Source organism: Panthera tigris, chromosome A2, assembly GCF_018350195.1.
Source record: "Panthera tigris isolate Pti1 chromosome A2, P.tigris_Pti1_mat1.1, whole genome shotgun sequence".
NCBI classification, from domain to species: domain Eukaryota; kingdom Metazoa; phylum Chordata; class Mammalia; order Carnivora; family Felidae; genus Panthera; species Panthera tigris.
The window spans coordinates 110,338,083-110,358,781 of NC_056661.1; the positions used below are offsets into that span (position 1 = coordinate 110,338,083).

A 20,699-nucleotide genomic window follows, 5' to 3' on the forward strand; every position below is an offset into this window, starting at 1 on the left:
AAGCAGTCTCCGCACTGTCAGTCCCTAATGTGGGGCTTGAGCCCATGAACCTTGAGATCATGAACAGAGCAGATGAAGAGTTGGCTGCTTAACTGACTGAGCTACCCAGGAACTTCCCTGTTTGTATTTTCCAGTGAATCTTTATTTCCTCCATACAAAAACTTAGTCCTATAACTAAAACCATTGTGTTACAATAATATTGGTGTTTTGTATGCACCAACTTATTAAACATTTACAATTTATTTTCTCTGTATTTATATACAGAGAAAATGATAAATATAATGGACATCCATAACATCCAGCTTAAGAAATAAAATCTAATAAATAATTGTATATTGGGGCTCCTGGGTGGCTCAGTCGGTTGAGCATCCGACTTTGACTAAGGTCATGATCTCACGGTTTGTGAGTTCGAGCCCCGCATCGGGCTCTGTGCTGACAACTCAGGGCCTGGAGCCTGGTTCGGATTCTGTGTCTCCCTCTCTCTTTGCTCCTCCCCTGCTCACACTCTGTCTCTCTCTCTCTCATAAATAAAGGTTAAAAAAATTAATTGTATATAATATATACATACTATATGACATATGGTACGTTATTATATAATAGTTTAATATTGTCATACAACATAAGAAATATAGTATATAGTTGAAATTACCTGTATGTCTCTCTCCTATCTTATCTCCCTTCTATTTCTCTAATTTTGCCTATTTTTCCCATGCCTTTCTCTTTATATTTTTACTACATTCATATACATTTAAACAGTATATGATATTCACTTGCACATTTTTAAACTTAAATAACTTCATATACATTATTTTCCTTGCTTTTTTCACTTACCATTTTTACTGTAGATTTATTGTTTATCTTCACTTTTACTCAATATTAGTGGATTGTTCATTGATGTGGTTGTAACAATTTATCCTTCTACAAGCCATCTATGAGTTTTTCTTGCTCTATATTTTCACTAATGCTTGCTATTATCAGAGTTCAAATGTTGGGTCAATCTGATGAGTATAAAATGGCATCCCCTGTTGGTTTTAGTTTACATTTCTTTTATTACTGAGGTTGTTTCTATTCATATATTTGTTGGTTTATTGAAATGTTTCATTATCTGGGTATTCCTTGTTCATACTTGTCCATTTTTCTGTCCCCATTTATTTTTAAGAGTTATGTATGTAATGCAAACATTAAAAATTGCTTTATTCATTAAATATTTGCAAACATTTTACCCCTAATTTATCTTGTCTTTTCTTTTAGGCTGAGTGGTCTGGACCCAGACCCAGATCTGATTAGCACATGGCCTTGAATTGTTATGAACTTGTGTCAGAACCTAAAGTGATGCCTGCTTTGTGTGCTTAGGTTTGTACAAAGCAGTGCTTCAGATGGAGGAACCCTGGGCCCTCCTCCCCCAGCCTCAGTGTTTAGGCCTCAGTGAATGGACAGCAGGCCTCATTTTCAGGGCCTAGCAGATGCTCAGTGAACATTCCAACCTGTTTAGTCTCTTCTCTTTTCCATGGTGGCGTGTATTTTACTGGCTCATGTTATAAAGTACTTAAATTCCTTTCCTTCTCCAACTTTAGAATGATATTCTCCACATTATTAAATATTTTAAATTGTGAATTTTACATTTTAGTTTTTAATCCTTTCTTTTTCCAGATAGTATTAGGAATCTAAATTTATTGTTCCCCTTAGAGGTTACCAGTTTTCCCAGCATCACGTATAGACATTCCTTGTTTAACTGCTATTCTGTAGGGCATCTTTATTATTTACGGAGTTTCCATATACTCATGGGTCTCCTTCTGGGCTCTCTATTCTATCCTACTAATTTATTATACTCTATTCAATGATGTAATAATACTCTATTGTGTTAAATGATTTAGGTTTTAGTATGTATAGGTATTTGGTTGGGCCTATCTCCCCGCTTATTCCTTATGTTCAAAATTCACATAGCTCGTCTCTGCCTTTAATCTATACAAAATTTAGAATGAGCTGAAACATTCCAGAAATAATTTGGGAAGAACTGTAATCTTTATGATTTTAATTCTTTCAATAACAGAGTCTAGTGTATATTTTCATCTACATACTTTATATCTCTGATTATAATGTCATCAGCATACATGATCTTTATAATATTAATTCTTCCTTTTTTTCCTGGAAAATATATAAAACAAAAAATTTACCATTTAATTGTTTTTAAGTGTAGAGTGCAGTGACATTAGGTATATTCACCTTGTTGTGCCCCCATGACCACAGTGTATCTCCAGAACTTTTTCATCTTTCCAAATTGAAACTCTGTACCCTTTGAATAATAACTGTCTTTCCCCCTTTTCCCAGCCCCTGGTAACCACAATCCTGTCTTCATGAATTTATTACTGTAGGTGTGTCATACAAATGGAATCACATAGTATTTGTCCTTTGTTACTGGCTTATTTCACTTAGCCTAATGCCTTTAAGGTGCATCTATATTATTGCACATGTCAGAGTTTCTTTTTAAGACTGAATAATATTCCATTATAAATATTAATTTTTAAAAGTTTATTGACATTTGCTTTATTGTATTAGTTTTGTAGTTGTTCCATAGGTGCTTGAAAGAGTATTTTATTGGTTTCAAAATTTAATAACTAGAGAATTGGGTTATTCAGATCTTCTGTAACCTCGATCGCTTTAAGTTTGTTATGACCTCCTACCATATGTGAATTTTTAATTTTTTTCTTTGTAATTCTGCCAATTTATGCTCTTTACATATTGAGCTTATGTTCCTAGGTTTAAATTTGTTGTCACTGTTAATTTAACTTTCATATTATTTTATATGTAACTTTATATGGTCTCTAATATTTTCCCCCTAAAGTCTGTTTTGTCTCTTTTCAGGATGGCTGCACAAGGCTTTTCCTCCTCCTCTGCCCCTTTGTTTTTTTCTTTTTTTTTTTTTTGGTTAGTATTTTTTGTATGTCTTCATAAAATCTTTTAATTTAAACTTGCTCAGTTCCCAAAGCCTCTGATCATGATTGGTATTACCATAAAGAAAATTATCACGAATGCATGGGCAATGACAATTACTTTATAGATCTAATGATCTCCTAGTAGAGTACTGGGTTGGCTGAGTTCAGCTCCAATTAGAGGGCTGAGGGCAGTTCCTATATGCCAGCTCAGGCACCGAATAAAAGGTAGAGAGTTCTGGTATCTTTGTGGTTAGTGGAAAATAGTCAGCGGTTTATGAACATAGCTACAGTGGCTGAGTAAAGCCTTAGACTGTAAATCTAAGAACAGAGGTTGAAGCCCTCTTTTTGCCAAGCTCTCTGGTGAAATATCACATTGATTTGCAAATTCAAAGAAGCAGCTTCAAATACTGCCAGGGCTTCTACCGCCTTTTTTTTTTCCTCCTAGAAGGCGAGAGAAGCTGGTTGATTAGGGTGTTTAGCTGTTAGCTAAATTTTTGTGGGATGGAGGCCCACCAATCTAGTAAGGGCTTAGCTTAATTAAAGTGTTTGATCTGCAATCAATTGCTGTAGGATAGATTCTTGCAGTCCTTAGAGTTGGGTGCACAGGAGTTAAATCGATATGACTTACTCAGGGCTTTGAAGGCTCTTGGTCTGTCTTAACCTAATCTCCTAATCCATAGTCTTCATCTTTTAAATGGTAAATTGAGTACCTTTACATCACCTGTGTTAGTAATAAATTGAGGTTTGTTCCTAGCATCTCATTTTGTGCATTATAGTTCAGCTTTTTCATGTTTCATTTTTCTCCATTTATTTTATATTACTGCTTCTTTTGCTTCTTTTTTACCAAAATGGCTAATTTTAATAAATTTAAGTTGTCATTTCTTTTTCTTTTTAAAAATTATTTAAATTCTAGTTAACATATGGTGTAGTATTAGTTTCAGGTATGCAATATAGTAATTCAGTGCTTCCATACAATACCTGGTGCTCATTAGAGCAAGTACACTCTTTTTTTAAAAAATAAAATTTTAAGTTTATTTTTGAGAGAGAAAGAGAGAGTGAGTGGGGGAGGGCAGAGAGAGAGAGGGGGAGACAATCCCAAGCAGCCTCTGCACTGTCACTGTGGAGCCTGATATGGGGCTTGAACCCATGAAATGTGAGATCGTGACCTGAGCCAAAACCAAGAGTCTAGTGCCTAACTGACTAAGCCACCCAGGTGCCCCATTTTTTTTTTAAAGTTTATTTATTTTGAGAGAGAGAGAAAGAGAGTATGAGGGGTAGAGAGAGAGGGAGAGAGAAAGAATCCCAAGCAGGCTCCACACTGTCAGGGACGTGGGGCTCAGACCCACAAACCATGAGATCATGACCTGAGCCCAAGTCAAGAGTTGGATGCTTAACTGGCTGAGCCACCCAGGTGCCCCACAGCAGGTGCACTCCTTAATCCCCATCATCTATTTTACACATATAAAATGTATCCCTTTGGATTTGTATTTTTGTATTCTTTGGGTAAATAGCTAGTAGTATGATTGCTGGATCATAGGGTAGTTCTATTTTTAACTTTTGAGGAAACTCCATACTGTTTTCCAGAGTGACTGTACCAGTTTGCATTCCCACCAGTAGTGCAAGAGGGTTCCCTTTCTCTTTTCCAAAATTTTTTTGTCTTCTTTAAAGTTATATACATCATTTTTATTTAAGCTCCTTTTAAATTATTAACATGCATGTTTAGTTTTAAACAGTCTAAAGTTAATCAGTATTTATGCATCCATCCTGAATAATACAAATACTTTAGAACATGCAAATTTCCCGCAGCCCCTGGCATTTTACAAGATAGGCTCTAGGCATATTTATGATTCTAATTTTCTGAAAAACAAGACTCCTGAAGTTCAAAACACTGTGAAACCAAAAAGAAAATCAAATTGCTCATAATGCCAATAAAGAAGGAACATATATTCTTTAAAGAAATGGCCTTGGAAATCAAATTTTAACTTTTTTTCATAATTGTTTTCCCATGATATTTTTTTCTTTTAGGTACTATCTTTTAATAAGCTAATTCAAATAATTCTGATTATTTCACTGATTATTTCAAAGATGAAACACTATAATTTTTTATTTCTGTATTTGTTCTTGCTGAAATTGCATAATGATACTGATTATCGCACATAATGAGCAGCCACCCACATGTCTGGAAACAAATGTAACCATCCAGAACAAAGTGAAAACCCAGAAGCCATAAAAGAGGTCCTTAAGCAATGACAACAAGAATGCAAAACAAAACCAAACAGAAACATAACCAAAAATTAAAGAAAAATATAATGTTGATGTTGCCTCTGCCCAGGGGCTTTATTACCTCATAATCTCCATTAGCAAGCTACCTCTAAATAAATATTTTACTCTAAGGAAGAACATTGTGCTTGTCATACAGAAAACTTCAAGACCTTTTCCTACCCACTTTCAAAGGGACAGCAGTGCCTATCCCCCATATTTAGAAAGGCTTGGGCCTCAATGACATTGATGTCTTATTAGGCATTACTGAAGAATTTATAAAATGGATGCATAGTAACTCTACTGTGAAAGTAATTTATAGTTTTTATCAGTGGGAGGAGACAGATGATGTTCAGGCATATAAGGCCTGAACCGCTTACTTCCTTCATATAAGAAAATGTTGTCTTACAGTTAGTAACCTGAGACAATTTCTCAGAATGACAGTCTGGCAAAGTAACCAATCAAAACCAAAGCACCAATTAAATAACCTGAAAAAAGAAGGACTAATGTATGCTTAAGAAATAGCCTCAAGATAGTATATTTAAAAGATATCTTAAGCAAAAAGGCTTTTTTGAGGGGACATTGTATTTATTATTCATGTGGGCATGACATTTTTCAGTGAGGCTCAGTAGATGAAAGTTTAGTTTGGGTATCCATCTAATTTTTAGTAACAATAGGTTTTGTGCTCTTAAGCATTTTATTTTTCTGAAAACGCGACAGAAACATTCTCTTTTGTACTTACTTAAAATTATGGAAAATAACTATGGACAAAATTATCTCTTATTAAAATTGCTAATAGGAAAAAAAAGGTGTAGTGAAACACATCAGTAAATTCCAGCTACAACACAAAAATACTAACTAGGTGCACCTGGGTGGCTCAGTCAGTTAAGCATCTGACTTTGGCTCAGGTCATGATCTCACAGTTTTTGAGTTTGAGCCCTTCATTGGGTTCTGCTCTGACAGTGCGGAGCCTACTTGGGATTCTCTCTCTCCCTCTCTCTCTGCCCCTCCCCTGTTTGTTCTTTCTCTTAGAATAAATAAAAAAAAATTGTCTCAATTTTCAGCCTCAAGCAGAAAGCTTTTTATTGCTTTGGAGTAATATCCATCAGAAATAAAAGTGGCTTACCATTTTGTGATGCTTTGTTGTCAAATATGAGCATAGTAATGTGTGCCTTACTGGATTATCAAGATTCCCCCTATATATTAAAAGCCATACTTCATTTGTAAAAGGGTATATAATTGTGGTCAACTCTTGAAAGTGAATAATCTTTTCTCACTTCTTTAGTCCTTTTTTTGGTAGAAGGTTCAAAAATATTTGACCTATGCTCTTATGTCTAAGTTTTGACTGTGTATTTTTAAAACCATTTACCATTTTTCTTAAAGTTTTAATATGGGTGGTACATAGAAGGTTTGGAAACTTCATAAAATTACAAAGGAAAAATAATTTTCAAATCACTCATTTCTTTCATTATCTCTTGGCTCTAACCCTAAATGATTTCAGAGTATCGTCTTTTGATAATTGTTTAGTGTCTATTTTCTTATATTTTTACCTAGCCATTCTTTGGTTGACTATGTTATGATTGCTTATAATAGGCTTTCTTGTTTTATCCCTGTAGAGCAATCTTAAGGATGCCTATGTATCTCCTGAGTATTTATTTACTCATCATATATTTATTAACACTGGCTACATCTGAAACACTACATAGGAATATCTGAATCAATAGGCAAAGCTTTTATCCTTATGGAACTTACCAACTAGGGATAAAGTGCTTGAATATAGAATGTCAACCCACAAGATCAGGAGCCGTGGTTAATTCACTTTCTTGTCTATACAACCCAACATGGGATTTCTTTTCTTCTGCATGTACAATAGATATTGGATGAACACTTATATGTGATAAATAACTACTACTTAACAAGTAGTTATTTGTCTCTTATCTGTGTTGCTATATTCCTAATAGTAGAGATTGGATAAGTAGGATTTTGCCTACCTGATTATGAAGTTCTGTATTAAGATGTAACATTTGTTTCATGCTTATGGCTTAGCAAAGTATTATTCCATTATCTCAAAAGGTTCCTGTGAAGCTCAAGTAAGCAATAAATATATTTTATTTAAAAATTTTTAACATTTATTTAATTTTTGAGAGAGAGAGAGACATAACGTGAGGGGAAGAGAGAGACACACAGAATATGAAGCAGACTCTAGGCTTTCAGCTGTCAGCACATACCCTGATGCGGGACTTGAACCCATGAACCATGAGATCATGACCTGAGCTGACATCAGACGTTTAATTGACTGAGCCAGTCAGGCACCCCTTTTATTTAAAAAGAAGTTAGTGATATTATTTACATGGAGCTCTTACAGTATTGATTCTTTAGTTAAGAGAGAAAACCATTCAGTAACCCCAGTCATCTAAAACATGGTTATATTATTGGCCTTTAACTTCCAAATATGTTATATATTTTCAATGTGCAAATAGTTATTTAGGTTCAAGAAAGCATAAGAACAAGATATACAATGCAGCAGAAAATAAACTCAAAAAATGTAACTCAGAAATGAGTTACATCCAGTCCATGGTTCAAAAAACTTTGCATATTATACATGCAAAGATAATTTGTCTCACACACACAGTGTGTCTAGAGCTTGTCCCCACTTTTTACCTGACTAATTCAACTTATCCTTCACATCTTAAACATCACATTCTTAGATGCAAGTTCCCTCAACCTCTATATCAGATTTTTCTTTACATTTTTATGGCACTTTGCATTTATTCTATACAGCACTCATTGTATTTATGATTACATTATACTTAGAAATATTTAGTATCTGTATTCTGACTAGACAATGAACATAAAAATGGCTCCACACACCAGCAAAGTATCTGGCACACAGTATGAGCTCAGGAAGTGGTTATGGCATGCAGTAAGTCGAATAGAGAAAAGATGACAGCAAGGAGAAGGAGAGAGAAAAAGTGTATTAGGAATGTAATGGAAAGTGAAAGTACATTTAATGTGGTAGCTTAAAAAGGTTCTTTGGACAATTACAGGTTTTTCTTAGAGGATGTGCATGATTGCTGAATGTGCAGCTTCATAGATACACCTAGAGGGATGATGCACAAAAGATTGGTGGAACACAAAGGACTAGGGCCACTGTCTCCATAGACACAGTAGACACTATGCCCAGAGCCCATGATACTTGAAGGTGCTCCCAGAATGTTTAAATTTTAATCAAAAGAGAAAATATAATATATATAAAATCCATTGTATGGCAATATAAGCATAGAATGTAATTTTCTAATAATTACTTATGGAGGAAGGAACCCAAAAAAGTTAATAGTGCCCAGGGCTCATGACAATGAGAATGCAGCCCTGGGAACGATATTTGTTGTACAGTAGATAGGATTTGGGCTAGAACTTGGGAAAGGAATAGAAGACCTAATGTTGAGAATGCAGGTTGGCCTAAGGTCATAGAGGCCCAAATGCCAGGCTAGGGAAGTTCTGACTTCAGTTTCCTTCAGAGGCTTTTGTGTCAACTTCTTGCTTACAGGAGGGCCTTAGGAAGATAATTCTTGCAGAAAGAAGTAAGATGGGTTGTCTTAGGAATACGGTGATCAAAGGCCTTATGCATGAGGTTAGATGAGGGTTAAAGAAATTACAGTAGGAAGAGACAGAGAAATGGAGATTACAGACATTCAGGTAGATGTTTACTCATGCATTTTAGATCAAATGCAGAAAAACCCCTTTTCCCCATAGAAAATTCCCCAAGTCATGATTATGCATTTGCATTCCCTCTGATTATAAATTCTATCAGAGGAGGGACTGTGTCATACTTATTGTTGTATCCTCAGGGTATTATAGATGGAAGCACTCAAGAAAACAAGAGAGTTAAACTCCTGTCAAAGTGTTAAAACTATTATAACTAGAACTAGATCCTGACCAAGCCATCCTTATCATCACAGTCAATGCCCAAAGCCTGAGTATGTGACAGATGACTTGCAACTGACTGATTGATGGTACAGTTATTCTGCTGTATTGTATACAGCAGTAACAATATGTACATATACACTAATTACAACTTATTTTAAAGTTAATTTTAAAAGATTATTTTTAAAAAATTGGGCAGTCTTTGCCTGTTGTCTATAATGAAACATTCATAATCATAATCATAATATGCACCATTAACTCATATACAGGGGAAGTAATAATGACATAAAACCATGCAATATGCATTGAGTACAGTTGTGTTGTATGTAGATTTGTTAGCATTCTAAGTGGGTAATTTGTACACTTAGGATATAACAAGCCTTGTGCTAGAAATACAAGCATCGCAAATGATGGGTGCTAGCACCTAACCTAATAGGAGGTGTAAGGCAAATCCTCACTAATGAGAGGTAATGTTTGCATCGAGTCTTGAAAGAGTAAATGCTAGCCAGGTAGATCAAAACATAAAGGCATGTAAAAATTTAAAATTATAGGAATTAGTCTTATACTTAAAAGACTTTAACTTTTTGGCATCAATTTCTATGGCATGCAATAATCAAATCATCTTATATATCACTGTTCAGCCATTTTCCACATTTGTTAAGCATATGGAAAAGGAAAGAATCATAAAAAGCAGTGCAAGAGTTAGGAATTCCCTGATTTTGAAGAAGAGGAAGTATATTCACTATGTAATATTGATAGTTAAATTAGCTGCTTGTCTGTGTTTTAGAGATAGTCTTTTTTGGAGACAGAAGTATGGACTAAGTGAATCTTCGAGGAATTCCAAACTCAGGCTTTTGATTTGATAACTACAGTATGAAACATGTTAACATTGTTAAATCGCTGAGATTATATTTAATACTCTTTAAAGAAACAAAATTTTTATTTTATTGAGATTATACCATTCAACCTATGAAAAATTCATTGTTCTATACCATAATGTGAAGGCTGAAAGGTATTAAAATATAGCCATATAATTGGTAATTTTAGGCTCCCATAAATTTTATTGCCAATATTACTGAATAAATTCAAGATAGAATTTTCAGAATTTAGCCTTATTGGCAGTTTGAAAGCAGTTGAATTGCTTTCCCACTTTGTGTTGCAACAATTCTGGAGCTATATTCAAATGTTGTTATCAAGATAGGAAACGAGTCTAAGTTGATGTTCCTTTTGAGGTTAAAGGTCTGTTTCTTTCAATCAGTTCAAATTGACAGGTCTCCTGCCATCACCTCCTCCTTAGCCAGGCAGACAAGCCCTGGAAGTCAGTGTGAAAACATCTGTTGAATGGATTTATTGACTAGATCTTGTTTTTTCTCTCCCTTTCTCTATTTTTTTTTCTTTTTCCTTCACACCGTTTATTATGTCTCTGACCTGATGAACTTAATTTGTTTACACGTCATTCTCAGTGTCTCCCTTAATGCTTGTCTCATGTTTCTTTCTACTGTGCTCTTTTCTTGGCAACAGCCCTTCCTGGAGCCCCAGCACACACGTGCGCGCTCCGTGCGCCAAGCTCAGCTGGCTGTGGTTGGCATGGATGGATTAGAGAAACATCGTCTTGTCTCCAGGACTCATTCCTCCCCTGCTGCCTCCATTTTACCTCATCCAGAAATGGACTGCCCCCTCCAGCCTGGCTCTGCAACTGGTAGGAATCCCTAAAGACTTTCCCTAATAGGCAGGCTACATACACCGTTCTTGTGGGATTAAGCAATTTAAATGCTTTGAATAACTCCAATAGCAGAACGCTCATTTTAACCCAGTGCAACCCAAATTTTATGAGGTTATATTGGCCACAAGACAAACAGCACATCTGATAAATCTTGGGCTTAGTATTAATAGCCTCATAAATTGTTATCATTCAAGGGCCTGGAAAACATATCAACAGGTGCATAGATCCCTTTTGGAAACAAAATCCCTACAACATTCTTTAGCAGTGTTCCTCAGTCTCTTCCTCCTAGTAGTCCTGGCCACTAGGAAATTTATGATGCTCAGCTTTATTTGACTCTGAAGAGTGCCTCTCCCCACGTTTGTTTTTCACATTTTGTTTGTTTCATTGTTTTCTTCCGACTTGCCATTTAGATGACTCCTGGGAGGCAGTTGGCCAGGGCAAACCTTGCTTAATGCTACGTACGTTAGTTTCATTTCCATTTATTATGGCACCTCTGGGTGGGCTATTTGACCAATCTCTTCCTTTGCCTACAGCTGTGTTATTTTAGAACCTGGCTACAGAGGAAAACAAAGGCCAGAGGAAGGTCAAGGCTGGAACATACACACAAAAAAGGGGTGCCCTTCCCTCTCCAAAGGAACTATGCTGTAAATATCCATGTGGATAAATACTCCTTTCTGTCTTCACAAGAATAGGATCCATAAGATATCCATGTTCTCAAACTTGTGGCTGATCAAATGAAAGATAAAATAGCCCTAAGGGACTCATAACTTGGATGCAGCATGGGAGAATTCATGTGCACCTTCTCTCAAAGACTCTTACAGGTTATCTGATTTATTTTTGAATCAGTTTTCAGGATTCCAGTTTGTTTTTGTGGCTTCAGTGACCTCATACAACCCTTTGTGCTGGGAAAAGTTAAAATGCTTTTTCTAAAATCACATTCCCAAGCTTTGATATCATCTTTATTTAAAAATATGAATGGAATGGCCAAGTTATTTAACTTTGACAGACATCTTTAATAAGTATGCGGAGGAACTACTTTTTGCAAGGTGTTATTGCACAGGCCAACATTCCATACTAGGAGTTACAGGCTAGGTATATTTGGATGTATTTCTTGTACCATATTAACCACTGCCTCAGATCCCTGTATTGGAGCATAGCAGACCTGCCCTGGTATCCCAGATAAGCCAGGACTGTAGCCCAGTGTCAGCACAATCTGATGGGATACGTTGTGCCTGGTTCTATCCTTGGTCTTTAGAGAGTTTTTGCTCAAAACCAGATATGTGATGCAGAGGAGTACTATTTGTAGCTATTCAGATCGGTAGCCTTCAAGAATTACATTCTTCTAAATTCTTTCTCTAGAAAATATTTTTTATTTTGGCCATAAGTTTTCAGAGAACACAGAGCAATCAGTGATCACCCTATCACAGTGGCCACAAGTTTTCAGAGAACACAGAGCAATCAGTGATCATCCTATCATGGTGGTAATTCCATTCACTCAAAATTATTTCCTTAGTTTAAAAGTGAACTTCATCATAAAGTTTTGTGGTGCTGTTCCTACAGTATGTCGCTGTCTACTACTGAAATCCTATTGATTGATTTTCTTATCTTGGTTAAGAGGGGTGACCCTTTCCTGATATGCTTTGGTTTCCTCTGCTTTTATATGTTCCTTAAATATGAATAAAGTAAGATTTCTGAATATTAGAATAATACTACAAGCTTGAGAAAGCAGTGTTGCCAGGTGGACAGGGTTGGAGGCCTTAGAAGAATCCAGGTGAAAAGTAGACTATAACTGCTAATAGAAGCATGACAAACAACCTAATCATTCAAACCAAAGACTGGATCATTTCAGATGGTTAGTTTCTTTCTCATAATGTCAGCAACACAAATAGGGAAGTGAGCTTGAGACTGTTTTCATATTTAATGGACTTAAGCACACTTCTTATCTGAATGATTATATACACTTATATTTTTTAAAAACAGTATTTTATATTTAATAGTAAATTTTAATTAAATCAACAAACAGTTTGCATAGAATGTATATATGTACATACAGTCATAAACACTTAGGATTGATAGTTCAAATTTGAAAATACTGAAAGTTGCTTTGTAATTATTGTTCCAGTTAAAGAATGACTAAGCGGGGCTTCCTGGGTGGCTCAGTCGGTTGAGCATCCGAATTTGGCTCAGGTCATGATCTCGCAGTTCGTGAGTTTGAGCCCCGCGTGGGGCTCTGTGCTGACAGCTTAGAGCCTGGAGCCTACTTCAGATTCTGTGACTCCCTCTCTCTTTGTCCCACCCCCACTAGTACTCACTCTCTGTTTCTCTCAAAAATAAAAACATTAAAAAAAAGAAGAATGACTAAGTGATTTTAACATTATATACTTTGGTAGAGAAAAACTTTATTCTCTCACTTGGTCTTCAAAATTGTATCCTAACATTTAAATTCTTAAAACGGCTCAATTTTTTTAAAAAAGTATACAAAGTGTGTTATTTACATATATGCTAATAGCCCCTCCATTGCCATTCTGATTAAAAATACATATTTGGTTGCTAACTCTCATTTAGTGCTTTTCCAAATCCAAAGGAAACGAAACGTACCATCATTACTCTGCTTGTTCCACATAGTGTTTAATCCACATTTCTCCTGTAGCCTCCATTCTCTCTGAGAATCTTTGAGATCCACATGATCTCAAAATTCATTGTAGTATTTTTTTTTAATTTTGTTTTATATTTATTTATTTTTGAGAGAGAGACAGAGCTCAAGTGGGGGAGGGGCAGAGAGAGGGGGGAGACACAGAATCTGAGCAGGCTCCAGGCTCTGAATGGTCAGCACAGAGCCTGACACAGGGCTTAACCTCATGAACCAGGAGATCATGATCTGAGCTGAAGTCGGAAGCTTAACCGACTGAGCCACCCAGGCATCCCTCATTTTAGTATTTCTAATGATCTGATTTCAGAGATGAACTATTAAGATTTTGATTTTTAGTATATTTTAAAAGTATGTTTAAGCACTAAATGCTTTTCTTTTGACTTTTAAATATCTGCTATAGATACAGTTAAAAAAATCAAAAGTGACATTCAAGTATATTCCTTGGTAATATTTAGGTTTTTTTCAAAGAATGGTATGCAATCTCACATGCTCAGTAGTTGTTCCACTAAAAAGGAAGGAGCAGAAAAAAGTACGTTACAAAGGTAGGTGATTTACTTAAATCCATTCTGTAAGAGTGGTACTTTTTGCCACAACTAAAAAGTTATCTAATACTTAACTCACATAATTTTCAAGGCACACCTTTCAAACTTTCACCTTCCATGTGGATTCTCAGCAACCAGATAGAGCAGCCACACCACCCGCTTTTTGAAAAGAACAAATCAGTATTTCAAGTGGAAAATGTTGTATGTGATTTCAGTCAGTTGTTGTAGGATGAAGTCTTTGGACTATTTCCTGTGAAGACTTGAATGGACCAAGAAATGGATTAATATGTGGCTATTACATGGTGGTCCTCCACAATGCCTGAGTACAGTTATTTCTAGGATGGGCAAGAAGAGTATAAGATTATGATGCTTCTAATGATACTGAAGAATATGTGTTGTATAGCCAGGTTGCCACATACTCCTTGAAAGGGATTTTATGATTGGAATCTGAGTATTAATACTCATTTTTTGTAATATTCAATTTAAAAGGTAGAGGTTTTTGTTCTATGTAAAGCCAAGACATATTGTTTATATAACTTCTGATAATTAAGGAAAGGGCATTGTATTTTATTTTCTTTACCATAGTCATCTTTTCTGCTCAGGTCTTTCTAATAGAGATGAGGCTTGGCCATGGCTCACAACAGGACTTGGAGAGTATAAGGTATTATTGTACCAAATGAGATTCCCTGAAACAAAGATTTAATGGCAAATGAATTTGATTGGCTTTATCCTCCCTATCAGTACAATTTAATGTCTTTCTCCCAGTGCTAGGCTGCTTTACATAATTTGTGAGGAAGTTCTTTCTTTGTGATATTATCTTTTTAGTCAGTGTCTAGTGTGAATAGAATCATAGTACTCAAACCAAACCAACATTGTGAAAGCCATTAAAAATAATTGAGTTGAATTTTTCAATTGACGTTTAGTGGGTGAAACAGCATGATGGAAAGTGAAATACATTTGAATATTTCAGTGTGAGAATAGCAACACTGGCTTGCCTTCTTTCCTTCCTCCCTCCCTCCCTTCCTCCCTCCCTCCCTCCCTCCCTCCCTCCCTCCTTCTCTCTTTCCCTCTCCATCTCCCTCTTTCCCTCCCTCCCTCTCTCTTTCCCTCCTTCTCTTCCTTCCTTCCTTCCTTTCAATGAAAGCTACTTTCCCAAGTCAGGCTAACTCTGGTTAATTCTTCAAGTTTTAGTTTATATGTTGTTTCCTTCAAGAAGCCTTGCTTGATCAGCTAAATCTGAATTCTTTATGATCCCTCATAACAAACTGGATTTTTCCCCAAATATTGTATTTACTTATTTATTTCAGGCGTTGTGTTCCACTGGGCTCTCCATGAGGAAAGAGACTGTTTTTCTGTTTTCTCTAACCCCATTTCTTAGATACATAGCTAGTATAAGGAAGGTGCTTATTATATATATTTACTGTCTAATAAACAAGTAAATCAACAAACAAATGAACAACTGAGTGAAATGAGAGTAAATAGACACAAAATACTGAAAATTATACAAAAAACTATCATTGGTATGTTACGTCAAATTTTAGGGTGATGTTTATATTCTTATTAATTAGAGAAAAAGGATACATGTTCATTGAAGGCAATTTGGTAAACCTAGAAAACTATAAAGAAGAATCACCCATTATTCCATCATTCAGAGGTAACCCTAAGTAAAATATGGATTTGTTTTCAGTATATTTTCATCTTCCTATGTGGCTCTCTTTAACAGAATAAAGAAAATTTATACGTATGTTTGTGTTCTTTTCGTGTACATGTGTGTATTGGTAAGTATATGTGTATGTGTGTAATTGTGTGTGTATGTTTGTGTGTGTTTTCAAACCTCTAGAGCAACTTCTGTTACTACCTGTATCAGAATGGAGAGATTAATTTCCTTTGGGAAAAGAATCAGTTTTGAGATTACCATCTTCAAACATATGCACTTGGAATTTCTCCTGAAAAATCTTCAAAAATTTGCTCATCTGAATCTTACTGAAGATGATAAAAATAGCTATTTTGTTTATTTAGGAGATTAACTAAACTTGATCACATATATATCATAGCATACATATTTATAAGTATATATATAACATAGATACATATGTATATTTATGTTTTTTTAATTTTTAATTTTTTGGGCTTTTTGTGCCTGACAATATTATCATCCTATTCCCTTCATGCAAAGTTGGACATAGACTTATTGGGGCACATGTTTTCTGTCTGAAAAGTCTGGAAATAGAGCCAAATGCTCAAGCATTTGGACAGTTTTTGTTTAGCATTGATTAGAAGTCTGAATTCATACTAGTATATGTTCTTTTGTGGGCAGCCTGTTTATTCTTTCCTGTAGCCTTATAGTATGTTTTCTTTATTTTGTTAATTAAAAAAACCCAAATCATCTTTAAGATGAGCATTTGCAGATACATGTTCATGTACGTGTCTCTTTCTAGTTAGGAAAAAATTCTTTAATTCTTTATATTATTCTATTACTCTGAATTCTTCCTTGAGGGAAATTACAACTTTTTGTTGAGACTCCTCTTCTATGACTTTCATATTTTCTGCTCATTGTGTACATCTCTAAGTTTATATTCAGTAGCACCAATTCAGTTTCCTGAAATGTAAATTCCTCTTTTGTTACCTCCAGTTTAGATTTTAATTTTGCTACTATTTATTGTTTCTTTGCAGTATTTATCCATCTTTCTTTTTATTCATTAATTTAGCTTGAACTTTCCATTTAGCTTTTGGCTTCTATTTTATTGGCTTTTATTTTATAATGATTTTCCATTTCGCTTTTGGCTTCTATTTTGGCTTCTTTTAACATTTGGGGATGCCAAAAAGTTTTCTAAGTTTTTATTTTGGTTCCTATAGTAAATCATCTTCACTGACCTAACTACTAGGAATGGTGTTTCCTTTACAGTTTTTGTAGCATATTCTCATAGGCTCTGGGTTTTGTTCATCTGTTTTGTTTGTTTTTGCTCACTCATTCTTTTTTTAATGTTTATTTTTGAGAGAGAGATAAAGGGAGGGAGAGAGAGAGAGAGAGGAAGAGAGAGAGATGGAGAGGGAGAGGGAGAATAATGGGGGGGGGGAGGCAAAGAGAGAGGGAGACACAGAATCCAAAGCAGGCTCCAGGCTTCAAGCTGTCAGCATGGAGCCCGCATGGGGCTCAAACCCATCAACTGAATCCACTGACCTTGAGATTGTGAACTAAGTTGAAGTCTGATGCTTAACCAACTTGAGCCACCTAGGTGCCCCTGCTCACTAATTCTTGAGTATAGAGAAGTCTTTCTAGCTATTTGCCAACAAGTGTAGTGAATTCTTTTTGACTTTTTGCCAAATTACATGCTGGTTGAATATGCTCTTGGGCTATGCTATTGAATGGCAATACCAGTCCAATTTCTAGGTTTCAACAGACTATCAGACAGTGTTAGTTAGAAGGCCTAAAGTGGGATTTCTTCTATTTCCTTTTTAACTGTCTGATATTCTGGTAAGATGATTTACATTTATAAGTCTTAAAAATTCTTTTATCTACTCAGAGGCACAATTTAACACATTTTAAACATTTATTTTTAGATATTTCATTTGTTTGCTGGACAAATCACATTTCATACTTAATTGAAAATTGCACTAATACTTTAAGTGTATCTGTTAAAAGATATTATAACAAATATTGTAGGTGTTAGCATATAAAGTGTACAGTAGATCTAGAAATAAAAAGCATGATAAACCTTATGGATAGACTAGAATTATCAATAAAAAGTATAATAGCTGTTGTAGGTATGAAGTGGAAAAAATTAGAAATGGCCCTTGCTTCGAGATAACCCTTTTTATCCATTTTAGTGATTCTACCAATTTCAGGTCTTTTTTTCTAGCCCTATATTTTTTTCCTTCCTTACCATACAGAGTTTTTAAAAATCATTTCATACAACTATATTTATACATGCCTCATCTTAACTACTAGATAATAAATTAAATGTAATAAAATGAAATTGTTGGCACCAAGATTCGAATGACTAAAGCAAGATGGGTCAAGGTCAGAATGGTAGTCATGGCCCTGGAGGTGGCAAGAAGGATGACAAGGACAAGAAAGAGATATGAACCTCCTAAACCAACTAGAGTGGGGAAAAAGAAAACGAAGGGACCAGATGCTGCCAGCAGGCTGCCACTGGTGACACTTCACATTCAGTGCCAGTTAAAATTATTGAAGTTAGAATTGAAGACTGTCTTCTCATGGGGGAAGAATTCATTAGAAATAAGGAAAAAATGGATAAAATGAATAAATGAAAATAAAGAGGGGAAAGATCAAAAGTGGATGATCTGAGGGAGGCCCCAATGTCAGTAGGAACCTTGGAAGAGATCATTGATGACAATTATTCCATCATGTCTGCATCTGTGGTATCCGAACACTACATCAGCATTCTTTCCTTTGTAGACAAGGATCTGCTGGAACTAGGCTCCTTGGTCCTACTTGGCCATAAGGCACATGCTCTCATAGGGGTGCTCATGGATGACCTGGATCCCTTGGTCACAGTGATGAAGGTAGAAAAGGCCCCTCAGGAAACCTGCGATGATATTGGGGGGGTTGGACAAACAAGTCCAGGAAATTAAAGAATCTGTGGAGTTTCCTCTCCTGAATATTATGAAGAAATGGGTATAAAGCCCCCACGGTGGGTCATTCTCTATGGTCCACCTGTTACAGGTAAAACCTTATTAGCCAAAGCAAACCAAACCTCAGCTACTTCCTTGAGAGTGGTTGGCTCTGAACTTATTCAGAAGTACCTAGCTGATGAGCCCAAACTCATTAGGGAATTATTTCAAGTTGCTGAAGAACATGCACCCTCTGTTGTGTTTATTGATGAAATTGATGCCACTGGAACAAAAAAAAATATGATTCAAGTTATAGTGGTGAGAGGGAAATTCAACAAACAGCATTGGAACTGTTGAACAAGATGGATGGATTTGATTCAGGGGATGACGTGAAAGTTATCATGGCCACACACTGAATAGAAACTTTGGATCCAGCACTTACCAGACCAGGCCTCATTGACAGGAAGATTGAATTCCTCCTGCCCCAGGAAAAGACTAAGATGCACATCTTCAGGATCCATACAAGTAGGATGACACTGGCTGATGATGTAACCCTGGAAGACTTGATTATGGCTAAAGATGATGTCCCTCGTGCTGACATCAACACAATCTATACAGAATATGGTCTGCTGGACTTGAGAAAATGTGGAAGGAAAGTAACAAAGACTTCAAAACATCTAAAGAAATTGTTCCTTACAAAAATGAAGAAGGCATCCTTGAGGGGCTGTATCTCTAGCAGATTGCATTTGCCTTCAAGGAAATGGTTGGGAGTTGTCCCAACCCCTCAGAGGGATGAGGTTGGGGAAGTTGCCCAGAGGAATCCATGTTCCAGTTGATGTTTCTTAGCAGAACCTCTTGTGTATCTTTTTCAGTGTGATGTGTAGGATGCCTTCTGGGCTGCTTTCATCTGTTGGTCGCGTAAAGTGCTCTCTCCCCAATATAGCATGATTCCAGAGAGAGAGAGAGAGAGAGAGAGAGAGAGAGAGAGAGAGAGAGAGAGAGAGAGAGAGAGAGAGAAGGAAAGAAATTGGTGGCACCTGGATCATAATAAACATTCAATGACTGTTTATTGCATTTACATCTTTCAGAAAGCTATCATGCTATTTATTTTTGTATCATGTTAAATTTCAATCCTTTGGCCCTGCAATATATTTAATAAATGTCATTGAGCAGATACCCTGAGAAGGTATAAGACCTCAGGCAGTTGCCAGAAAAGCGATATAAAGTTGAAAGTTAAGAATTCGGAATCAGGATCAAGAGTTTTAGGTCTAAATATTCTAGACTCAACTTTCTTGATAGAGCAAAGAAGACTCAGCCTAACAGTGTCATATGAAACTAGGTATAAACCTGAAGACCAGAATGGACTCTATAGCTAGCTGATGACTTAACTACATGTAAAGATTAAGAAAAAGGAAAGATACACAGTAGGTGGTTCAAATACTTATTTAACAAAGCTGAAAGTCAGAGGAAGTACAGGGTCCAAGCATATCTAGAAATGTATCAGAAACTTTTTGGATGGAAAATAAACGCCTAGGGTTTAAAATACAGGTAAAGACTTTATGTTAAGACTTTGTTTATTTTCCCAAATCCTAATTTTAACTCTTGTCCCATTGATCAAGAGAGAGATTGATCCATTGGCTTATGTTACAAATTGTAACCAGTAGGGAAGAAAGGGTCAAAGAAAAGTAGAATTCCATATGAATTCCAAAGAGAGGGACAGGCTTATTTCTCACCCTATAAGTTTTTGTTTCTGGAAAAAAAAAAGAGGAAAGGAATGGAGAGGAAGGATGAGGCTAAAGTCTCACCTTCCACTCTACCTGTTAACACCTCATTGCTACATCATTAAGATGAGTAAGTGGAGGTTTAGAGTTCCAAATTTTTATTTATTTCCCCTTAAATTTAAATGTCTTTCCAAGAGCTCCTGGACTTTTATTATAATCTCCAGATACTTGGCAATAACTTCCAGCTACTATAGCCTGTTTTACAATATTTTTTTGCAGCAGTTTATGGAGAAAAATGTTAAAAGAGGAACACTACTGTGGAGCTAAAGTTAGATACGTCAAGATGAAATAGTGAAAAAAATTAAACAACTT

At 35.8% G+C, this 20,699-nt stretch overlaps 1 protein-coding gene and 1 pseudogene across 2 annotated transcripts in view; both read left to right on the forward strand.

Moving 5' to 3' along the window:
- Window positions 1-20,699, forward strand: part of HDAC9 (histone deacetylase 9) — a 955,850-nt gene that overhangs the window by 655,202 nt on the left and 279,949 nt on the right. For both annotated transcript variants that reach the window (XM_042967858.1, XM_042967863.1), the window contains exon 15: window positions 10,638-10,815. In XM_042967858.1, coding sequence (XP_042823792.1) covers window positions 10,638-10,815 — 178 coding nt within the window. The remainder of the gene's footprint in view (window positions 1-10,637; window positions 10,816-20,699) is intronic.
- Window positions 18,043-19,342, forward strand: LOC102972771 (annotated as a pseudogene).